The sequence below is a fragment of the Lipophrys pholis genome (genome assembly GCF_963383615.2).
Source record: "Lipophrys pholis genome assembly, chromosome: 4".
NCBI classification, from domain to species: Eukaryota; Metazoa; Chordata; class Actinopteri; order Blenniiformes; family Blenniidae; genus Lipophrys; species Lipophrys pholis.
Window position 1 is genome coordinate 22,095,129 of NC_137637.1, and position 22,082 is coordinate 22,117,210.

General features: G+C 41.2%; 2 protein-coding genes across 2 annotated transcripts; both read left to right on the forward strand.

The window, feature by feature from the left end:
* The first annotated feature begins 6,641 nt into the window (after positions 1–6,641).
* emc3 (ER membrane protein complex subunit 3) lies at positions 6,642–10,080 on the forward strand. The gene is made up of 9 exons (XM_080462287.1): positions 6,642–6,883; positions 7,258–7,429; positions 7,516–7,573; positions 7,678–7,771; positions 8,311–8,415; positions 8,586–8,667; positions 8,795–8,874; positions 9,113–9,195; positions 9,292–10,080. The coding sequence occupies exons 2-9, from the start codon at positions 7,275–7,277 to the stop codon at positions 9,418–9,420; spliced, it is 786 nt and encodes a 261-aa protein (XP_080318413.1). The 5' UTR covers positions 6,642–6,883; positions 7,258–7,274; the 3' UTR covers positions 9,421–10,080.
* A 1,836-nt stretch (positions 10,081–11,916) lies between these two features.
* Positions 11,917–21,248, forward strand: usp4 (ubiquitin specific peptidase 4 (proto-oncogene)). The gene is made up of 22 exons (XM_080461716.1): positions 11,917–12,164; positions 13,387–13,514; positions 13,638–13,768; positions 13,976–14,102; positions 14,220–14,365; positions 14,901–14,962; positions 15,119–15,286; positions 15,942–16,059; positions 16,168–16,341; positions 16,435–16,593; positions 16,851–17,075; positions 17,206–17,289; positions 17,416–17,510; positions 17,596–17,778; positions 17,995–18,221; positions 18,306–18,503; positions 18,589–18,659; positions 18,742–18,857; positions 18,945–19,094; positions 19,839–19,942; positions 20,250–20,338; positions 20,700–21,248. Exons 1-22 carry the CDS (start codon positions 12,013–12,015, stop codon positions 20,820–20,822), a joined length of 3,030 nt encoding a protein of 1,009 aa, XP_080317842.1. The 5' UTR covers positions 11,917–12,012; the 3' UTR covers positions 20,823–21,248.
* Positions 21,249–22,082: the final 834 nt, after the last annotated feature.

Here is a 22,082-nt window from a genome sequence, read left to right on the forward strand (position 1 = left end):
AATCATTCAAATCAGGTGATTGTATCTGGAGAAATCACAAATCATTTGGCAGCAATAAGAGACCCACTGAATAGTTAACTTAATAGAGTGAATAAAGGAAGAATCCACCCCCATCTATTGTGGTGGGAGCGATTCCCGTACAGCAATTCAATCTCACTCCAACTCGTGCCATACATACTTTTGTCCACAGCTGAAAAACTTAGTCATTTCACAAAATTACAGGAGGGTGAAACTCAATTTACTTGTGGGGCCACAATAGTATAGTATCACTCTGGGTGTTGGGAATTGTGAATTGTCCAAAAAACCTTGATCTCTATTTCAACTTGTGGTTTTTGCTTTACATTTTTTGTGGATACAAACAAATACAACTCCAGCCAAACTCTTCAGTACTTCATTTTTATTCTCTAAAGATCTAAATCTTGCCTGCCAGAGTGTTTCTCTTCGAGGTCTTCCTCAAGATGAGTAAAAATCTCAGGGTGTGAGCTTTCTGCTTCAGTTAAGTGAAGTTATTTTCACTGAAAATTTTGTGGCAAATGTTACGTCAATAAGATAGTTAGCTTTCTCAGCTTGGTTCTACACATGCAGAAGAAGAAGAAAAAACAGTGAATGAATCAGAAAACAAGTTTAATTGAAAAACTTTTTTTTATAATCCACAGATTTTCACAAGATCATCACCAGATTACCAGATTGGGCCTTCCAGCAGACCCGTTTTGGCCCACAGACTGAATGTGCAACACGCTGCTGTCCACACTCTCCTAGAGTTTCTTCAGTTCCATTAGGAAATTGCTGAAATGTGGAGCAGAGAAACTGAAAAACCTCCACGACATAGGAATTCAAAGCAACAGCAGCTGGGACAAGTCGGCTCCAGGTGAGAGGATATGAAGGCAATACGAAAGACTCCCAATCATAGACAACATGTTTTGTGAAGAAATTTATGAAAACTCCGATTTTATTTTCGCTTTCATTTAGCCATCTGGTGTAAAGAGTGTCTCACTATTGCCACTCCCAGTGACTGTATAGGATTGTAGTTATTGGAATTTAAAGCGCTTCTAAGTAATCTGTAACAACAATAAGTGGTCTTTCACACACTGTGTTATGTCTCTCACACAGTGGAGATACAATATAGGAACGTGCACAAAGAGCAGACAATTCAAGACAACCACATCAAATATGGAGGCTGTGAGACGCTGGCATGAAGTAGGAAACAAAAACAAAACCTTTGCAATTCACTCTCCACTTTGATCGTAGACCGATCGGGAATAAACCGCACATTATGTTAAAGGATTAAGGTTAATTGGTCAGCAAAATTGTTTGTAGCATGTGTAAGCATAAAGCACCAAAGACAGAAACGTGAAATTAGTGTCCAACATCTTTCTGGCAGCATGAGAAATGTATAGCTTTCATTTAAGATCCAAAACCACTTTGAGATTTATTCAAGACTACATTTTCAGTGATTGTGAAAAAGCATTAACGCATTCATGGAACTAGTCTTTTTCTTTACTATACATTAGACGAATGACAGCCTGAAGATTACTAACACATCCTTAGATTAGTACTGAATATGGTGTAGATCTAGGATTTATACAGCTTTGTATTTGAGTTGTTCATTTTCATACGGTTGTGTTTGAAACGTGCACACAACTGTTTGTGAAGACATAAAACAGCTTTAATCGTCACACTGGTATTCAAAATAAAAATCTCAGGGGGACCATATTATTTTATATAAAATATTTTAAGGAAATTATATTCTGAAAGTCAAAATACATTGCTATATTGAAATAAGCCTTGATTTTACTTACTATAATATTAAAGAAAAAGAAAAAAGATTATAAATGATACATTTAGATTTCTTAGTTCAGTGTGATGACTTTTATCACATCAGTTCACTCCGGCTCGGTAAAGCGTGTGAACATGGCTTTCCAAACAGCATCCTCAGAGGTGTTTGATGCTGAGAGTTCCTGTAACACCCAGGTCTGTGCCTTAAGTCCTCAAGGAAGCCAGTGTGAAGGAGCACAGACAGTTATTTGAGGAGACAGATATGACCCAGGTGCCCCTCAGGTAACGGTGCTAATTACTTTGTGCAGAAGAAGGAACATGCTGACATGCAGATTCCATCTGTCAAAAGAGCTGCTGGGAAGATGGCCGTTGTTTTGCGCAAAACCTGCGAAAGAAGTGTGAATTGATGTGCTTCTAATCGTCAAGCTGGGAGTGGCCACAGTGGGTCAGGTCGTCCTTGGTGGGCCAGTCATAGTTTCTATTGAAAGTTGAATCATGTCAAATAAACCTAAAACATATGCCTCCCATACGTCTATGTCTGCGGTGGTGCAGATGTGTTTACAGCTACACTGTTCTGGGATTAGATGAAATCTTTTCTCAGGTGCAAGGAGTTCAGAAATACTGTATTTCTCTATTATTTTCTGCAGCGGCTTCTCTGTATTTTAGCTGTTATGGTCATCATGAGACTGTGGGTTAAAACCTCACTCTCTTTCCTCTCCAGCTCTTACGAGCTCGGCTTATGAAAGCGTCGATCCTTCCTGAATTTCCAGGTTTTACTAACATAATAAAAAAACAACTTTCATTTTTCATGTCAAAACAAACATGATGGTTAAATATAAAATACATCTTCCTCTTTGTCTCTGTAATATACATAATTTATTTCTTTGTACTGAAACTCCATGGATTGGACAGATGGCAGAGCTACAAATATTCATGGTTACTTGCACATTAGATATGCCGGCTGTTTGCCAGCCTCACCTTGTGGAGGTCAGAGATCTGCTGGTGATGCAGCAGAGCGTCTTTGTTGGGGAAGTGTCATCGACACAGCAGGCGACCCATCTTCTTCCAGTCTGGTATTTATACCACTTTTTCCCCCCTCTCCCACTGACTCCATTCAGACTGTCCTCCTCTGGGTCACTATCAGCACTGTACGGAGCAATCGGATCACCCTGTGATATGAAGGGCGCATAAAGCTTGACAGATATAGAATTAGTTTTATATGATAAACTATGCAAAAGGGAAACAAGTGCAAAGAGCAGGTTGACCTTCAATAAATGTGTCATTGCACTATTGCAAAGGATATAACAACTCAGTACATACCTGACTGATAGGATCACAGTTTGTTGATCACAATAGTAATAATAGTAACCCAAAGCTACAAATACAAATAGGAACACACATTAAATAAAAGTTTATAGCGCAGACACTAAATTTAAGTCCTGTTTATAAAAAAAACCCAACAACAACAATATGTCTCTGCTTCTTCCTATTGTACAGAATCAATGGGAATCATGTCAAAGATCCTGGAGATGTCATTTTGCAACTTGAGGTTTCTTAGTGGTGAGTAAGTAGAGACGTGGACCATGACGTCTCTGTCCAATCCAAACTGCTTAAACTCTTGTAAATTATTCCAATTATGATATCACATCTTATTTTTTCAAAGCGTCACAAAACTGATTAAAACCATATGCCTAAGAAACTGAGCATTAAAGTATGAGCACCCTGTAACAAATGTATACGGAAAATAAATTTTGGGGGAAATTTACTTAAAGGTTTTCTTTGACTTGGACTTTGGCTTTTCCCTATCCGCTAACATGGGTGATTTTGAGATTTTATTATCACAACCAGCCTCCGGTGGGCAACAATTTTGGGTTCCCTGTTGTGCAGATGTCACACTGCACTGTTGTTATACTAAAGAGAAAATGCAAATCACTAGCATTTTGCACGGAGCACATACCCTTAGAGCACATCGTCGGTCGGCATGTAAACCTGAGCAGTGGAAGCTGCAGGGAAGTGAAGCAAAGGAAGCAGCTGCACGCAGTAGGGAAGTGATGTCAGTGTTGATATAAAGAGCAACAAAGAGTATATGAGTTACTTCGCACTACTTATTACCTCCAAGTAATCCATCTCCATTGACGGGAGCCAGTCTCTTGGGCTTCCTTTGCCCGGCTTGAAAACTCCTCATCAGAATGAAGAATTTGACTTTGAGTCTGCCACCGACAAGGTCATAGTGATCAACAAAGGAGCCATGAACTGACATGCGGTTGATGTGCACTGCTCTCTGGCAGAGCAACGTAATCAGGTGCGGTCACTAAACTTTATTCCAACATAATGCGGAAAAAGTTAGTCACTATAGAATATGTGCAAGGAAACTTCTTTTTATAAAGTTTAACCTGCGTGAAAAATGAAAAAGAATTATCTTTATACTGTAAACTGGTGTCTCATAGTGACAACCTGACTAAATTTGTAAGCATGTTTGTCAAGGTGCAGTAATAACAAGAGAAAGCTGTGGATAGTCTCACAACAACACGAACAAGTAGGAGCCAGGAACCAGGATATTGAAAGATTAAAGGAGAAAATCAAGGCTTTTATTCAACGTTATTAATCTAGTAAATAAATATTGGATTTTAATTAATCCAGAGATAAGGACGATGGATCCAGAAGAAAAAATTAAAATATTATTTGAAAATATAGTCATTAAAGGCTGAGTGAAGCAATTTCAGAGATTTGGATGGATTTGGTGGATTATTCATTTGTATATCTGCAAAAGTGCAAGTTAGATGCACATTGTGGTTGTCAATGTCTTATGGACTCAACTTTCAGCAAATCAAGACAAATGATTTCAAATCAAAGTGTGATACCTGAACACAGCTATAGCGGTGCTGGCAATAAAGAGAACACTGGATCTGATCCCCCCCAACTTGTCATGTCTGCAATAGGAAAGACAATTATCCATTGACATCTTCTTCTTTCTGCATTTTCTCTTCGTGACAGTAACAGCGAATCCTCTTCCTCCAATACCCATCCCTTTCTCGTATCATCCATCCTCACACCAACCACCTGCGTGTCCTTCGTCACTGCAATCAAAAGTGTCCTCCCTGGCATTCTTTTCTACTTCTCCAGCAGCTCCATTTTCAGCATCCTGTTCCCTCCAAAGCCATTATCGCTCTCACTGTCATGAGCATCTCAACTGAGCTGTCCCTCTAAGTATTAATTCTTCACCCTGTCCATTCTGCTCAGACCGTCCACTTCCACCGAGCTGGGACCTTTCTCTACAGAAGTCTCCTCACACCGGTCTCCACATAGTCCGCCCTGAGGGTACTCTCTTCTTCACTGCACTTTCACACTATCCACTGTTTAAGATGGTTGAACCCAGGTACTTACTCTCCTATCTCTTTGTTCCCTCCACCCTGTACGTCCTCACTGTTTAACTGTCTTGCTTGATTTTTACTCTCATTCATTTCTCTCGTCATGAAATGAAACTTCCCCACCTGAAAATTCTAATCCCCTTGTTCACTGCTCACTGCAAACATTTTCATTCTGGATCGAAAATGTTTAGAATTATTTATGTAATGTTGCACAAAAACAACATATCAGAGAGCATACATAAAATCATGGTCATACAGTATCAGCAATGTGTGATTCACAGAATGCTGGATGTGTGAGTGCGAGATGACTCACTTCCTGGCACTCTTGGCATAATCAGCACTGATTGTTTTTCCATGCAGTTTCAAAAATGGATGAACGCTCTGGAGAACGGCGAGTAATTGGGAAGCCTCCTAAAGAAAACAATAGGGTGTCTCAGTAAATGTGTGTACACTCACACAACAGAAACACTGTGATGTACAATATAACCAGAAACGGGAATGTACCAAAGGAGATGAGAGCTGAGCAAAATGCAAAGCCTCTATTCTGACCTGTTTGTTTTGTCTTTAATGAGTTGGATGTCACTGGAGGATAGGTTGGCAGACGGTGCCAACATGTTCAAAATTCTACAGGCAATCAAAAGATGGAAAATATTCCTGAAAATGAGAGCTGTATCCAAAACAGGATCCAAAATATATAAGGAATGAACATAGTTGAATAGCAGTACATGTGACAATACCCACTGCTGTCACTGTGTTCTCGAGGCTGTCGTGGTTCTGCATTTGAAACATTTACTCCTGGAGCTGTTCACATCACATAGAAGCACATGCATTCAGTTACTCTTATTATATTAGTCTTGCAAAGTTTCATGGAGAAGAAAAAAAGTTACTGAACGGTTTTAGTTGCTTTTTTCTGCTGCCAGTGTGCACTGTGACGCTCTTGCCATGGTTCTCCAAAACCGCTCAATGTAAAAAAGAAAAAAAGAATATAGTGAAGTGGTTTTTTAAAAACAATTAGTAGCTTACAGTACTCTGACTGAGATGAGGGTAAAAAAAAAAAAAAACAGATGGCGATTGCCTATAATACAATTACAATACCTAATTACAAATACAAAATGTTGTACTTAAAAATACTGAATTTGTATATATCTATATCAGGAAACAAATGGCCGAATTATTAACAAAAGTCGGGGCAACCTATTTCCAAACGTCCCACACGTTTTGATGTGCTTTTTGTCTCCTTGATCACAATGATGCAGAAATTGTTACTCACAGATAAACAGCAGAAAAATATTAAGATAATAATATTAAAATTAAAAGGCCGCCAAGTATAGTCTTCTTTGAATTAAGCGTCCATAAATTCTACAGTAATGTGAGTATTTATAATTTGACTTGCACTCCCCGTAATAAGGCACAATAACCAGCAGGGGGCAGCAGTACTGTAACACTGCCGTAAACCCTCTATAAGAAGAAGCTCGGCGCCGCTCCTCCATCACCGCTGGGGGCGCTGCAGTTTATGAGACGAATGTGCGGATTAGCTGCCGAAGCAGAAATCCGCCTCTCATCTCCCGGAGCCCCTCAGCGCGATGGAAGCGATACTGGATGCCAAGTGTTAAATGTTGCTTTAATCATTTAACTACCTCATATAGCGCATGTTTTGTGCGTCTGGTAGCAGAGGGATTTACTGTAAGAGGACGACCCGCCCGCTCTCTTCAACCGTGACCCGGGACACCAGGAAGAAGGTAGCCAGCTGGCTAACGTCAACGCTAACTCAGCACAAACGACAGATCCGTTAATCCTCGCGGATATCTCACATGTGAAATGTTATTCTTCCATCAAATGAGTTCCGCATCGCATAGTTGCAGGTGGACTCTGATGTTTAACTGCTATCTGTTGGCCGGAGTTTCGTCTTTTACGGTTAAATTAACGACGCCGAGCTGCTAGCTCCATGGAGTGACAGCCCATCGTCTCTCTGTAGCCTCGGGTCACCGAGGAGAGGATTTACAATCATAGTTCTCAACACAGCTGTCCTCTGCACGTATGAAGTCAAACGTGTCGTCTTTGTTTTGGAAATGTTTCAGCTGAACTCACTTTGTTGTTGTCTCTGTTTGCTCAGTTGAGCAACCAGCCAGCATGGCTGAACCAGAGCTTCTGCTGGACTCCAACATCCGGCTGTGGGTGGTTCTGCCCATCGTCTTCATCACTTTTCTCGTTGGGGTGATTCGGCATTATGTATCCATTCTGCTGCAGAGTGACAAGAAGCTGACGTTAGAACAAGTCTCAGACAGGTCAGTAGTATCCACGCGACTGAACAAGAAAGTCACTGACGTGCATGCAACGTGACCTGAGTGTTTTGTTTCCTCTCCATATCCAGCCAGGTCCTTATTCGGAGTAGAATTCTTAGAGAAAATGGAAAATACATTCCCAAACAGGTGGGCAATCGTCAGCACAAGCATGGCTCGTCATCTAAAATGTTACTAAACGGAAAAGCAGTAGTGCTGATGACTGTGTGACTGCATGTCATTCTTTACTTTAGTCCTTTTTGATGAGGAAGTTCTACTTCAACAATCAGGAAGATGGATTTTTTAAGAAGACCAAAAGAAAGGTTGTTCCGCCCTCTCCAATGACAGGTAAACTACTTTTCAAACCCCTTGTATTTAAACATACAGTAATAAACTGAACACATATACACCTTCTATTCTGACTTACAGCTATGCTTCACCCTATCTGGGAAGTGACTATTGGTAACATCGTGACTTTTAAAAGTTAAGCCACAAATTAGCAATTTATGATAATTTTTCCTATTTATAACATGTTTTATTATACATACATATTTGTTCATGGTGTTTTTAATTAGTTAAAGATGGACAAAAGTAAAAAATACAACTCTAATTAGCCTTCAATAATGCCTTGGAGCTGAAAGTTTCCGGTTTGAGTAGTAAAATAAGGGTTAAAATTTGAGAAGCAGACTTGCATGGAGTTGCACTTTTTGTATCTCAACAAACCAACCAGCTCAATAGACTGAATACGAGGTGAAACACCTCAAGGCACAAAGCAGTATTACAGATTACAGATTATTAAATTTTTTCTGTTATTACCAGACATTGCCCTTTTCATACTGAAGCAGCTTATTTGAGTAACTTTTCTCCCCACTGTATTCTTCTCACAGATCCCAGCATGCTGACGGACATGATGAAAGGCAATGTGACCAATGTGCTTCCCATGATCCTCATCGGCGGCTGGATCAACTGGACATTTTCAGGATTCGTTACAAGTAATGACCTCACTCTCTCCATAGGTGCTGCAGTTGGGGCTGTGCAGCATGTCACAAATAAAATAAAATGTACCCTTTGTTTCTGCCGTCAGGATAAACGTTTTTTTGTGTTCAATTGTACAATGAGTTTTTTGTTTGTTTGTTTATTTATTGTAATTTGTTTCACACAGCTAAGGTTCCCTTCCCGCTCACACTCCGCTTTAAGCCCATGCTGCAGCAGGGAATCGAGCTGCTCTCATTGGATGCTTCCTGGTAAACTATTAAAACCTAACCTTACGCATTCTGTAGACGCATACAGTATCAATTTAGTCGTCATGTTTTAATCTCAAGTGTGTGTGTGACCTTTTTCCTCTTCGGTGTGTGTACATTTGTTATCTAGGGTGAGCTCGGCGTCTTGGTACTTCCTGAATGTGTTTGGCCTTCGCAGCATGTACTCATTAATTCTTGGCCAGGATAATGGTAAGTTTAAAAAGCTACAAGATAATTGGAAGTGCTGTGTTGTGTCTGATATTGAACATATGTTGGTGTTGGAATATTCTTTTACTTATATATATATCCTTCCTAATGTTTTTGTTATTTTTAGAATGTGAGCACAACCTGTAACTTAGATTTTTTTTTTTTGAACATCTCATTGTCGTCGACCCAGTTTTATTTTACATCCCATAACTGTGTACACTTTGTGATGTGATTCCCGCAGGTGCAGATCAGTCGAGGATCATGCAGGAACAGATGAGCGGTGCCGCCATGGCCATGCCTGCTGATACGAATAAAGCTTTTAAAGTGCGTACTGTAGTGACAGCGTAGCTTTAGGCTCCAGGCTTTAGGGTTTGTTTGTTTTTTTGTTTTTTTACATGTGATGTTTGTCCTTGATTTTAGGCGGAATGGGAGGCTCTGGAGCTGACTGATCATCAGTGGGCGCTGGAGAGCGTAGAAGAGGATCTGATGAGCAGGGAGCTGGACTTTGACGGCATGTTTAGCAAGGAGCTCCCGAGTGGCATCTTCTGATGGCCTCATTACTGATCCATGAAGCCTTTTCACGTAGAAATCGGAATTTGTTTTTGTTAAAAACCACAGACATGACAAATCCCTTCGTGTTATGCAACGTTTACACGAACTCCTTTGTGGTCTTTTCAAATGTATCTACTTTTCCATTCCTGATCATTAAGTGTCTGAAATGACTTAATATACACTGGTGTTGCTGCTGGCTAATGCACATAAGAAGCTGTTGCTTGGTTAGTTCATCTTACAGACATTCAAGACATTTAGGAGGAGTCAGGCGTTGTTTCTGGCTTTCATGTATGCCACCATGTTGCGGTTAGGTCACCGATTTTAAACTACCCAGTGCTTCTTTTTACTTCTGTCATTTGCAGTTAGAATACCAGTTTCCATTTTCATGTGTATCGTATTTAAAATAAAAACACAAAAAAAAAACCATCTTAAAAAAGTTGCTGATTCTATTAAAACTTTAACAAATCACTAATGATCACTAACGTTAGGTTATAGATGAGCTGATGTGTGTCGGCTTCCTGGACCTGGAAGTCAGACCAGGATCAGGCTTTCTTTTGTAGAGGACATGTTTTAGTGATTGAAACCCTGTGATTCTGGATTATCTAGACGGTTCATTTTGTAATGTAACTCTTTTGTGTTTTGTACAGTAAAAACTTTGTTTTGATGAAAACTCTGGTTTTATGTGTTGCCCTCTACAAACCACTTCTTTTATTTGAGTGAATCTGACTACTAGTTTTGGTGACACCCGGGCCGTCGTGCTTGCCAAGTGAAAACAGAAATGGCAACATGTCCTCATATTAAAGGTGCTGCACAAAATGAAGCCATCGTTGACTCAGAGTTAAACATATATGCTGTGAGTAACTATCAGCTCGTCCTGCTGTGAAGGTCTTGTGACATGAGCAAGAATAATGGATGAAGACTAAAATGGCTGTGATTTGACAACTGAGAAACAAAGATGAAACTCCGTAACCCCGGAGAGGTAGGGGAGACGTGCGTGTTTGTATATAATGTAAATAAGTGAACCTATGTTTTGTTTTCAACAGAATATAGACAACATTTTAGACAGTAAATATATTAGTCCCAATTTTATTTAATGTGAGAGCTGCCAATCTTTTAATGCGTCTAGAGGCTGATTAATTTTGTTTTAAAAAAAAAGTCATAGCGGTAAAACAAAACAAGAAAGGTCGGGTAATAAAAATAATACAACATTAGAAGGTATTCGAAGAATCATTCAAGCCAAGTAAAAGAATATTTTATATATCAGAATCAGTACAGTGATGAGATAATATAGGCAACATTAAAAACAGAATTTTAACAACACAAATACAAATTTAAAAAATGCTATGTACTTTTTAAACAATTATTTGCATCCAAAAATGCAGCAAACGACTTGATTGTACATTTTAGGCTCTATACTCCCGTAAACAAGCACTGTATTACTTGAAAAATGTTAAGCGTTTTGCTTCCCACAGTGTTTTTAGTTTGAGTTGTCTACACTTGAAGCGACATCACAGTAGTTGTTCATAAACTCAGTGTTCTAAATCTAAAAGTTCTATAAACAACACAAAGAAATTACAATCATCATAATGAAAGTTACTACAGTCAAAATATCTGTCTGCCTGTCTAATCCATTAGTTTTACAATCCAAAGCTTTAAAATTCATGAGCAATGTGGAGTTCAAAACTATTCAAAAGATGTATAAGTTATCGTTTGGTAATTTTCTAAAATTGCATGACACTAAAACGTTTCTGTGTTACCATCTATGAAGTAAAAATATGAAACAAATTGTGTGTGGAGGTAAAACATGAATATGTTTAAAAAGAGAAAGAGTTGAATCTAGCAAAAGGGCAGGGTGTGGTGATCACTATGAGGGTTTGTTTGTTTGTAGATGGTATTGCACTGATGGACGTGCTCTGACTGTTGGAGAAAATAGTGGCTGTTGATGTTGAGGTGTATGAATGTAATAACAGACCCTTAGCAGACTGACTGAGCAGGAAGAAGTCTGCCCAGTGTTTCAGAGTCAGAAGCACACAAGATGAAGAAGCCTTTAGTTCCTATGCTCCTCACCCCTGGAACAAACTTCCTGAGGATTGCTGACACATTCGCTTCTCTATTATTTGCTCAGGATTTCCGATGAACAACGGATTTCACATATTGTATCACCGTTATTTTGATAAAGCTTTAAATTATTTGTTCTCCTTTTTTATGCCTTTCTTAATCAATTTCTTTTAAAGTGTTTTTCTCTTTCTTTATCTGTGAATTGCCGTGTGTCTGAATTGTGCTATTTAAAGAAACTTGTCCTGCCTATAAATTCTTTATTGACTAATGAGTATTTAATGACGACACATTGATATTTCTCCGGTGACATATTTACCTGAAGATACATTTTTATTAATGTTGACTCCCGCTGTGGTCATTACCTGTGTATTGGTAGCTTTTGCTTGAGGCAAGTACTGCTGAATGAACGCTAGAGGGCGGTGGCAGCTCTCCTCTACGGAACTGAACCAGCAATAGAGGAAGAAGGTTTCCTACCACGGCCGAGCCCGTCGATCGCTCGCAGCGCTTTCACGGTACCGGCACACTGGCTGCATGATGGCCGAGGGAGGCGGACCCGAGTCGGGTAACGCGGCAGACTCCGACTCGGAGCCGGTTGCTGCACAAACGCCAACACCTTCAACGGAATCTCAAAAACAGACTATCGGGTCACTTCTGAAAACAACTCTACGGAAGGGGGACGAGTGGTAAGTGGTGGTGTCGCCTTTAGCCTGCCAACGGCAGCTAATGAAAAACAGGAAATGCTAACATGCTAAAGCTAAGCTAATGACAGCGATGGTTTCGAGTCAGAATGAAAAGCTGCGATGCTACTGACACTCTGGTACATTAGCACGCTAGCTGCTAGTTAGCCCAGCTCAATGTCTCTCTTGTATAAGTGGTGCCTTTAATAATTGTCTTCAACGTTTGCCGTAATTCCCCCAAACCTCCCCAATTGGCTAATTTTAGTACAGTAGCTAAGTGATGTAGGCTTGTCATAAGTTGGGCGACGTTAGCTGATGCTGTGCTAATCGGTTAGCAGAGTAATTTAGGCCCTGGATGGAAGTGTTGGGCTCCCCTTCCAGTCAAACCGGCTTGTGACAGAGGTAGTTGTGATCAGGAACTGGGCCTGCTGATAGGATTAATGTTTAGTAATGTAGTTACCTGCTTGTAGAGACCGGGCCTATCAAGTTGTGTGCTGTTTCTTCTCTCGCCAGCCACCTGTGTTGGCAAATATAGTTTCGGACAAAAAGGGCCCGGTCTCGATACGACCAATGTGTTTGAAATGTTTTAATGTACCACTCATATTGGAGAAGAATTATGTCCGAGGAGCAAACGCTTCCACTGTTTGCTGCGTTTTCGTTCTTATCAGATGATCAGGGCACACTTATGTCAGCTGCTAGCTATAAAACTAATGTGTTCATGCAGCTATTTTAGTGAGTCAGACTCTACCTACAGATTATGTTTCATGATGCTGTTAACAACATCCTGTGGTACCGCAGCCGGGTTTCCAAACACATAAACACGTATGTTTAGCCTACGAAAGTGTTGGCGAAAATGTAAAGTTTACACAGCAAATTTCACTGAGACTAAAAATCAGTTGCTGTGTTTCCCCCTTGGGATCACGTCAAATCAAAATAGCCTTTCTCTGTGAATACTTCCTACTACACACTGACAAGCCTATTAAGTAAAGGCGATTCTTTAGATGAGATTAAGTTAACTTAGGTTGCTGTTACTATATCTGCAAATGTTAAGGCAGTTTGGTGTTGCGTAATGTTCTTGGATAGCTGTGGGCTGAATGTTGTTTTTCTTTCTACCCTTTTCTGTCCAAGTATGTATGCTCTACCCATGTGCGCCTTTAAAAGAAATTATGAAATGTCTCATATGGTAGCAGCAGTTTGTCTTTAACTTTCAACAACTGATTTGTTTTAGGTATCTAATAGACAGCCGGTGGTTCAAGCAATGGAAGAAGTATGTGGGGTTTGACAGCTGGGACATGTACAATGTTGGAGAGCGTAGCCTCTATCCAGGACCAATTGATAACTCTGGACTATTCTCAGGTAAAGTTTACAAGAATTCTTCTAATGGGTGAATTTAATTGTTTAGCTCAGCACAAGTGCCTTATTATAATATAATTGTTCTCCATTCTGTGATTAATATCTTGTTGTTTTTTTCACCTAAAGATCAGGAGACTCAGGCCCTGAAAGAACACCTGATAGATGAGCTGGACTATGTCCTTGTACCCACCGAGGCATGGAATAAGCTTCTCAGCTGGTATAACTGCCTTGATGGCCAGAGACCCATCGTCAGGAAGGTAATGCTGCTGAGAGTTGTTGTCCCTCGCCTGATGAAATTAATCGGAATTTGTAGAAATACACCGATGCCATCACACATCCACCACCAAAAGGAGAAGCAAAAAAGAAAAAGAAAATGTAGCACTTTGTTTTCAAGTGATGCACTCTCAGCTCCTATTTTTTTTTGATAAACTAACTCGGTTTTGTCATGTTTCTATCTTCTTCAGGTGGTTGAACATGGCATGTTTGTCAAGCACTGCAAGGTGGAGGTCTACCTGCTGGAGCTTAGTTTGTGCGAGAATGACAACATGGACAATGTGGTCACACGTCACTTCAGTAAAGCTGATACAATAGGTGAGTGGGCTAAATAAGTGTTTCACGTTTTATGAAAAATCTGTGTGCTGACATTTAGCATGAAAAAATGATTGCTTCCTTCAAGTGTGGTTTCCATCACCTCTTCCATGTTTCTAGATACTATTGAAAAGGAGATGAGGACACTGTTCAATATCCCATCAGAGAAGGAAACCAGGCTCTGGAACAAATACATGAGCAACACCTATGAGCAGTTGAACAAACCAGACAGCACTGTACAGGATGCTGGTCTCTTCCAGGGACAGGTAATGTAGATCTGTGTTATTCGGATAACCTCGGGATCACTGATACAATCGCAGTCTAGTACTGGTACTCTTTGTGCATAAATAATTTATTTGAAGGCATTGTAGAAAGTAACAAGAACATCCGTGTGCCTAATGTAATGCAGTACATTAGTTTAGCAATAAAATATGTATTGTTGACTTCATAATGTGTCATTGTTGTTGAGCGATGGGCTTTTGTTTGGCTGCTCAGAGACTGTTTGAGACTTAAGTTTACAATAGTATGGGATTGCAAAGGTATCATTACATATTGAAATATTTTGAAGGCATGAAAGAATACATTTTTTTCCCAAAGCAGTTTTTTCAGATCCTGACTTCTCCAGTTAGTTTTGAAATACACATTAATACATTTTGAATAAAAAAAAATCAATTCAAAAATCTGATTCAATGTTGCCTCACTTGACGGATGTATCTGAATAAACTAAAGTCTTGGAGATGATGTTCTGACATGAGTCGGCTGTAGAAGCCTGAGTTTCATCCCATGTGTTTGTGTTCACAGGTTCTTGTAATTGAGCTGAAGAATGAAGATGGGACATGGCCCAGACAAGCCTCCCATTCCAAGTGAGAAAACTCCCTTATTTTAATTTGTTTAGAGACCTAGATTGGTGGTGTTTAGAAGCATTTAGCTACATGCATATTCAGGGTCTCACAATATTAAAACTGTGTTTTAATGAATGTGTGTTTTATAAAACATGTTTTTTTTTTCCCTCATACTAGATCAAGTACAACCCCATCCAGGAACTTCACTACCTCCCCAAAACTCTCCACCAACTCATCAGTCAGTATCTCCTCAACAGTAACCAATGGAGACAGTAACTGTAGCCCTGGATATACACTCAACAACAGCACCTCCTCCTCCTCCTCCTCCTCCTCCTCCAGCAACAGGCAAGAGATTGTTTTGATTTCTGCCAATATTACTGCTTACTGGCTTATGCTTTGAACTTCCTCTGGTGGATATACACTGCATGGATCGTAATTGTTTTACCAACTGCATGCTCATTGCAGTATATCAAATCATGTGTATATTAGTCATTTGTATGCTTTCGAGAACATATTTCACATGGGATGAATTCTGGTTGGTTGTTAAATTATAATCTTTACACTTGAGTATGTATTTTTTGGTCTGGTACACATTTACAGTCTTTGTCTTGTACACTCAAGTGTTGAAATGTAACTGCAATAATTGCATGGAGAAAAAGAGGTGGAGTAAAAGTAATGTTTATAATCTTGTTTTTAATGGCAAGTAAATTTGACTTAAATTATAGTATTTCCTACAGTGAGTGTTTGAGTGACTGAGCTAAACCATAATAGTCAAAATTTTCCAAAACTGCATGCTTTGCAATTTGAGTCTTTTGGAATTGTAATTATGTTGATTATATTTTTTGATAGTTCATAGAGGTCCTCCTCCCCTTCACTAATTGATTTGCTATTTAGATGATGTAATATTCATCAGTACATGAGGTGTTGTGTGTGTGTGTATACACACACATACACACACACAGCACTGTCACCATCAGTAACAAATCTGTTCTTCCAGCAGATTTGGGGGCTATAACTCATACAGTTCCTCCTACAACTACAGAGAGTCCCAATCACAGCCTGGTCTGTGTGGGCTCAGCAATTTGGGAAATACCTGCTTCATGAACTCTGCCCTCCAGGTAAAAAAAAAAAAAGTCATGCACGTGGAGGTTCCATTCAGAAGGTCACCAGCCATTTTTAGTGTATTATTTTCTCATATTCTATGTTTTTGCCTCTTTTTCCTGCAGTGCCTCAGCAATGCGTCTCCACTCACAGAATACTTCCTCAATGACCAGTATGAGGCAGAGATTAACCGAGAGAATCCGCTGGGAATGAGGGGCGAGATCGCCGAGGCTTATGCAGATCTAGTAAAGCAGATGTGGCTGAGCCGCAGCAGCTACGTGGCCCCACGCACCTTCAAAGTGAGTCGTCACGCAGGAAAAACGGATCCTACCAAAATCATCACGTTTTACAGACCAAGTTAACATTTGCTCGTTCCTTTTTCTTTTTTTCAGACGCAGGTTGGTCGCTTTGCGCCCCAGTTTTCAGGATATCAGCAGCAAGACTCGCAGGAGCTGTTGGCCTTCCTGCTCGATGGACTCCATGAAGATCTGAACCGTGTCAAGAAGAAGCCTTATCTGGCCCTGAGGGATGCAGAGGGCCGTCCAGATGAGGTATACCTACGTATATTTGTGTAATACACGGGAGCATTTTTCACAAATGGGCTGAAAGGATTTGATATGATGCTTCCTAAATAATTTGATTTAAACATCAAAGAAAATGTCCAAGCTGCATGCGCTGCAAAGCTGACAGTTCTGTTTTGACGCCATTGTGAAGCATTATGTGCTTTGATCAACGTTTCATAGTAAGAAAAGAGGAAAAAGCTTTCCGATGCAGTCGCTCACCAAAGTTTTTCTTTGCGAAATTGCAGATAGTTGCCAAGGAAGCCTGGACGAACCATCGCTTGCGCAATGACTCGATAATAGTTGACATTTTCCACGGTCTCTTCAAATCCACATTGGTGTGTCCGGAGTGCTCCAAGGTGTCGGTAACCTTTGACCCCTTCTGCTACCTCACTCTGCCTCTACCCATGAAGAAGGATCGTACCATGGAGGTGTTTCTGGTGCGATCAGACCCTCAGTCAAGACCCACACAAGTGAGTTAAAAACTTCAAGTCTCCTCCTAATAAAATCAAAATTGTGTCTCAAGTGGAGTTGTTAACGTGTTGAACGAAGCTGTTCATGCAGTAAGATGGTCCTGTTTTGTTTCTTTCCTCTGTCTCTCAGTATCGGGTGGTCGTCCCCAAAATGGGTTCAGTAACAGACCTGTGCAGCACCTTGTCCAAACTCTGTGGAATCCCTCCAGAAAATGTTCGCACTTTACCTTCTTCACACCACTTTTTTTTAAGTTTGTCCATTTACATCATGCTTTGACTGTGGTTGCTGTAGATGCAATTTGTACTAAGCTCTCCTCTTACTTGTGTTTTTTTTGTTTAGATGGTGGTGGCAGACGTTTACAATCATAGGTTCCATAAAATATACAGGCGAGATGATGGCCTCAACCAAATAATGGATAAAGATGACATCTTTGTGTGAGTATTGTGTTTCTGGGTGAAAAATAATCTGAGTTCCTGTGATTTCAGTTTGTTCTAAATCCTTGGTGTTGTTTCTGTGCAGGTACGAGGTACAGGAGGAGGACAGCGAGAAGATGAACCTGCCTGTGTATTTCAGAGAGCGCCACTCCAAACATGCGGGGAGCTCCACAAGCACCATGCTCTTTGGCCAGCCTTTACTCATCACCGTGCCCAGACAGAACCTCATAGCAGACGTTCTTTATGATAAGATTCTTGAGAGGATTGGGTAAGTACTTGCACCGGGTGATAAAACTGAAGCTACAGTCAACCTCTAGCTCAGGGCAGACTCCACATGCATGTGTGAAGAGATAAAGAGGTGGGAGGGGCGTGAAGCTTATGGTATTTTAAACATGGTTATTATATTTGCAGCACACTGACATTTTCATGCATTTTTGTTTAGGCTACTCCTTTTCAAATCGATTTCCGCTTTTGTATGCTGCAGACGCTACGTGAAACAATCCCAGAGCCCCAACAGTGAAAGCAGGGCATCTGCCTCAGCCACCTTTGCCAGCAGCAGCCAGGCTCCTGAATGTTCCACATCTTCGACTGGCAATGCCAGCCTGGGAGGTTGTGGCAGCCCCTTGTCAGACGGGGCTTCCTGTAGTGCGAGCTCCAGTAACGGCAGCACCCACTCGGGGACCTGCAATGAAACCAACGGGCTGTATGATGGTGAGAAGTCGACACAAACGTCTACTCGGCACGTAGTGAAAGCAGGAATGCACAAAAGGTGATGCTGTTATTGGGTGTTTTCAGGCGAAGAGGAGGCGATGGACCACCAGGTGAGTCCAGAGCCAGAGAATGGACAGTCCGAAGAGGAGGAGGAGACCTCCGACTTGGACAACGGGTCAAAGGAAGACACAGCCAAGCTCTTCACTTTCAGCATAGTCAACTCTTATGGAACAGCCAACATCAGCCCTCTGCCTTGTGATGGAAATGTCCTCAAACTTAATCGTCAGTATTGATATTTTCAAGTTGCATTTTTTTTTTTTTGTGAAAACGACAATGTACTCACACTCCTCCTCCCATCCCTCTGCAGCACATTCCACAGTGGCCATCGACTGGGACACCGAGTCAAAGAAACTGTGCTACGATGAACAGGAAGCAGAGGTCAGTGGGTTGTTGCAAATCTGACAGTCACGTGATGCACAGCATAAACAGTCTACTAATGTTTGTTTAAAATTGTGTGCAGGCTTATGAGAAGCATGAAAGCATGCTGCAGCCCCAGAAGAAGAAAGCCACTGTGGCTCTGAGGGAATGCATCGAGCTGTTTACCACCATGGAGACGCTGGGGGAGCATGACCCATGGTGAAGCAGAATCGGCCTCGTATAGAGTTGAATTTCCAATTTTATCCCTTCTTTCTTTCATAATCTAAACTGATGTTGTCTTCGCAGGTATTGTCCAACATGTAAGAAGCACCAACAGGCCACGAAAAAGTTTGACCTATGGTCACTGCCCCGCATTCTGGTAGTTCACCTAAAGCGTTTCTCCTACAACCGATGTTGGAGGGACAAGCTGGACACTGTGGTCGACTTTCCCATTAGGTATGAAAGCAACATCTCTTGTTAGTGAATACAAAACACATGATCTGATGATTCTGTAAAAGAAGAGGGAGAGATCATTCCCTTTTACCAAATCTTCAGCATGTTTATCAACTTCAACATCCCCAGTTGATGTCCCGGCCAATCACGCCATTTATTTTCTAATTGTTCACTGCTGGTGTGTCCACTGAGACTGTTCAATGAAGGCCAAAACTCTGAAATGACAGTACAAATAGTGACAACAGTCTGTTCTATATAAATATAAAGAAAACTGACTTTGTGTTAACATTTCCTGAGATAAAAATCTGTCTTGCTGAAGTTTTTCACTTGATTCTAAAATATAGGCCGTCTGTCAGAGGAACTGAAAAAAGTTGCATCGGTGTGGCTTTTACACTTGAGGGAGCTCTAACATCAAATCAAGTAGTGGACTCAACCAGGAAACATTTACTGGAAAAAAATGGACTCGTGTTACTTGGTGCCAGTCTGTCTTGCCTCAAAGAACCTGTGTTCTTCCTGTCCTTATTTTTGATTGTGTAAGAGTTCAAATGTAGCCTTGTGCCTCTGGGTGAGTCATTCACTTGTTTGTTTTATTGGTCTGCGCACTAGAAACGACAAAGCAGAGGAGATGATGAAATCCTGCCTTCAAAAAAGCCGAGTCATGCTTACTCAGGAGGCTCCTGTGCGCTGTATTATAGGGATTACTTTTCCCTGGCCGCGTAATCACAGCCGACTGTATTTTTCCCGCAGGGACCTGAACATGTCAGAGTTTGTGTGTGACCCGAAGGCCGACCCCTACATCTATGACCTTATCGCCGTGTCGAACCACTATGGAGGAATGGGAGGGGGTCACTGTGAGTCTTTCTCTTTTCTTGGGATAATTCTAATATTGCACTTTTTGCTCCAGTAGAAAATGCTAAATGTAGGAAAATAAAAACATGATGCTACTTTATCAAACACTTTTCAGCCACTCTAGTTTTCTTCACGAGCACTGAAATGGTATAAAATGTAATACGAGTCACGCCCACCATTGTTCTCTGTCGACTCTTAAAGTATTTGTTTGCTCTATTTGCTGTGAGCATGAGAGATAAGATTTACATCTTTTCCTGGTCAAAGAGCTGGAACACTTCCTGTTAACACCACCACCCCTCTCTCTGACAGATACGGCTTATGGCAAGAATAAAGTGGATGGAAAGTGGTATTACTTTGACGACAGCAGTGTCTCTTCAGCCTCAGAGGACCAGATTGTGGTGAGTTGGGACTCGTAATGTTTCAGGCAGGTTGAACAGATTTGATCAGAGTACAAACACAGGTGAGCTTGAATATTCTTTTTGAGACGTGTTTTCTTTCCTGTCGTGAAATCTAAAACCAGGAAGAGCGAGTAGTGACTTGGCAGGAAGTCTATTAAAAGACAATAAGCCCGTAGATGGAGGACATGTGACGCCTCAAAGTGAAATGTTAGAAGTTCTTTAAAACTCCCACCACAGCAGGAGTGCGTTTAATCCATAGAAAGGTGTGAGCGGTTGAGTGCCCAGTCTGTTGGCCCTTCGCCCTCGGTGTCGGGTATTTCTTTTCTTGCGAGGTAATCTCATCCTTGTCCTGCTGTTGCAGACGAAGGCAGCCTACGTGCTGTTCTATCAGCGCAGAGACGAGGAATCCCCTTCCAAACCTCAGCCTTCGGCCTCGTTGGGAGGGGCTCCCGAAGCCACCGACGACCACATGGACACAAACTGAGGAGCTCCCGGCACAAAAGGAGACGCACTGAATCGCAAATGGCAAATAAAGACACTCGGATGCGCACACACACTAAGCTACTTTAGTGACAGAAGATTCCACAGACTTAACATCATTAACCCCACCTTCCCCGTGTTTCATTTGGTTTCTGTCTCGTATGCTGTCGACTAGAGCCGACAGCCCCTTCGGACGACTTCCTCCCCGTAGCTGGTGGCCTGCTGATCTCTGAACATGATTTACTCGTCCTGGGACGAAGGGTGTAAACAGATGCAGATCCTCTCACTGGATGAACAGAATGTCAGAGTGCCGTCATGCATGTAGATAAACAAATGTCTCATTTTCCCACAAGAACTGTCAGAAATATAGAAAGAGAAAAGAAAAGGAAAAAAAAAAAAAAAAAGCCAAATGCACATGTTTCAACCAAAGCGTTCCAAGGTATTTATGATCAAATGAAATGTGAGCAGGTCCTCAGACCGCGCCTACAGTTATCTCCAAAATACTTGCTGTGCAGATGTTAATGCAGACTCCTGGCAGCGGCGAGTGCACGCAGAGCGATACACCCCGAGGTCACTGATAGAAACCTGCTGCCAGTTTGAGGCTTTAGAGTAGCTGTGGCAGTGGAGCTCCAGGCCTGCTGGATCTGTGTCACCATCCAAACCACAGAGGAGGACGTCTCTCATTACAAGGGTTTTTTTTTTTTTTTTCTTTTCTTCTTTCTTTCTTTACCTGCGGTTGTCGGTACGCGTTTTTCCAGCCTTGTTCACGTTCAGCCATCGTTTGGATTTGAGTACTGCACAGCACGTTGTTTCCTCTCGGGGGGGCCCCAAACTTGTGAGAGGAGTCTTACCTTGCTAATGATTTTTTTTTTTTTTTCTGTTTCTTTTTCTAATCACATTGAAATAGCGGCCTTTCGATTCCTGCAACCTGACATAAAGGGGGGCACTTTGAATTCTCCAGGACGACATCATCTACCTGCTTCTGGTGTGTTTAGACGTGACGGAGCTGCACGCTCGGATCGCAGCGGTCCGCCGTGAGCGTCAAGATCATTTTAATGTGTCTTTTAAACAGAATTTGATTGCTGCCCGAATCGGACCCCTCGCTCAACTCCAAATAGCTTCTCCTTGCTACTCGTGTACATTAATGCAGCTCTGTATTGAAATGGCTCTGTTATTTGATATCTTCAAAGCACACTGAGTGAAGCGAAAATAAACTAGAATACAAAGTGGTGCTTTATTGATAATACTTGAACTTGCTCCTCAT

Excerpts from the sequence above, each read along its gene's own strand:
- usp4 (XM_080461716.1), top strand. The coding sequence starts at position 12,013 with ATGATGGCCGAGGGAGGCGGACCCGAGTCGGGTAACGCGGCAGACTCC. Across the intron at positions 12,165-13,386 it reads CTACGGAAGGGGGACGAGTG|GTATCTAATAGACAGCCGGT; the intron begins GTAAGTGGTGGT and ends GATTTGTTTTAG. Across the intron at positions 13,515-13,637 it reads TAACTCTGGACTATTCTCAG|ATCAGGAGACTCAGGCCCTG; the intron begins GTAAAGTTTACA and ends TTTCACCTAAAG.
- emc3 (XM_080462287.1), top strand. The coding sequence starts at position 7,275 with ATGGCTGAACCAGAGCTTCTGCTGGACTCCAACATCCGGCTGTGGGTG. Across the intron at positions 7,772-8,310 it reads TCCGCCCTCTCCAATGACAG|ATCCCAGCATGCTGACGGAC; the intron begins GTAAACTACTTT and ends TTCTTCTCACAG. Across the intron at positions 9,196-9,291 it reads ATACGAATAAAGCTTTTAAA|GCGGAATGGGAGGCTCTGGA; the intron begins GTGCGTACTGTA and ends CCTTGATTTTAG.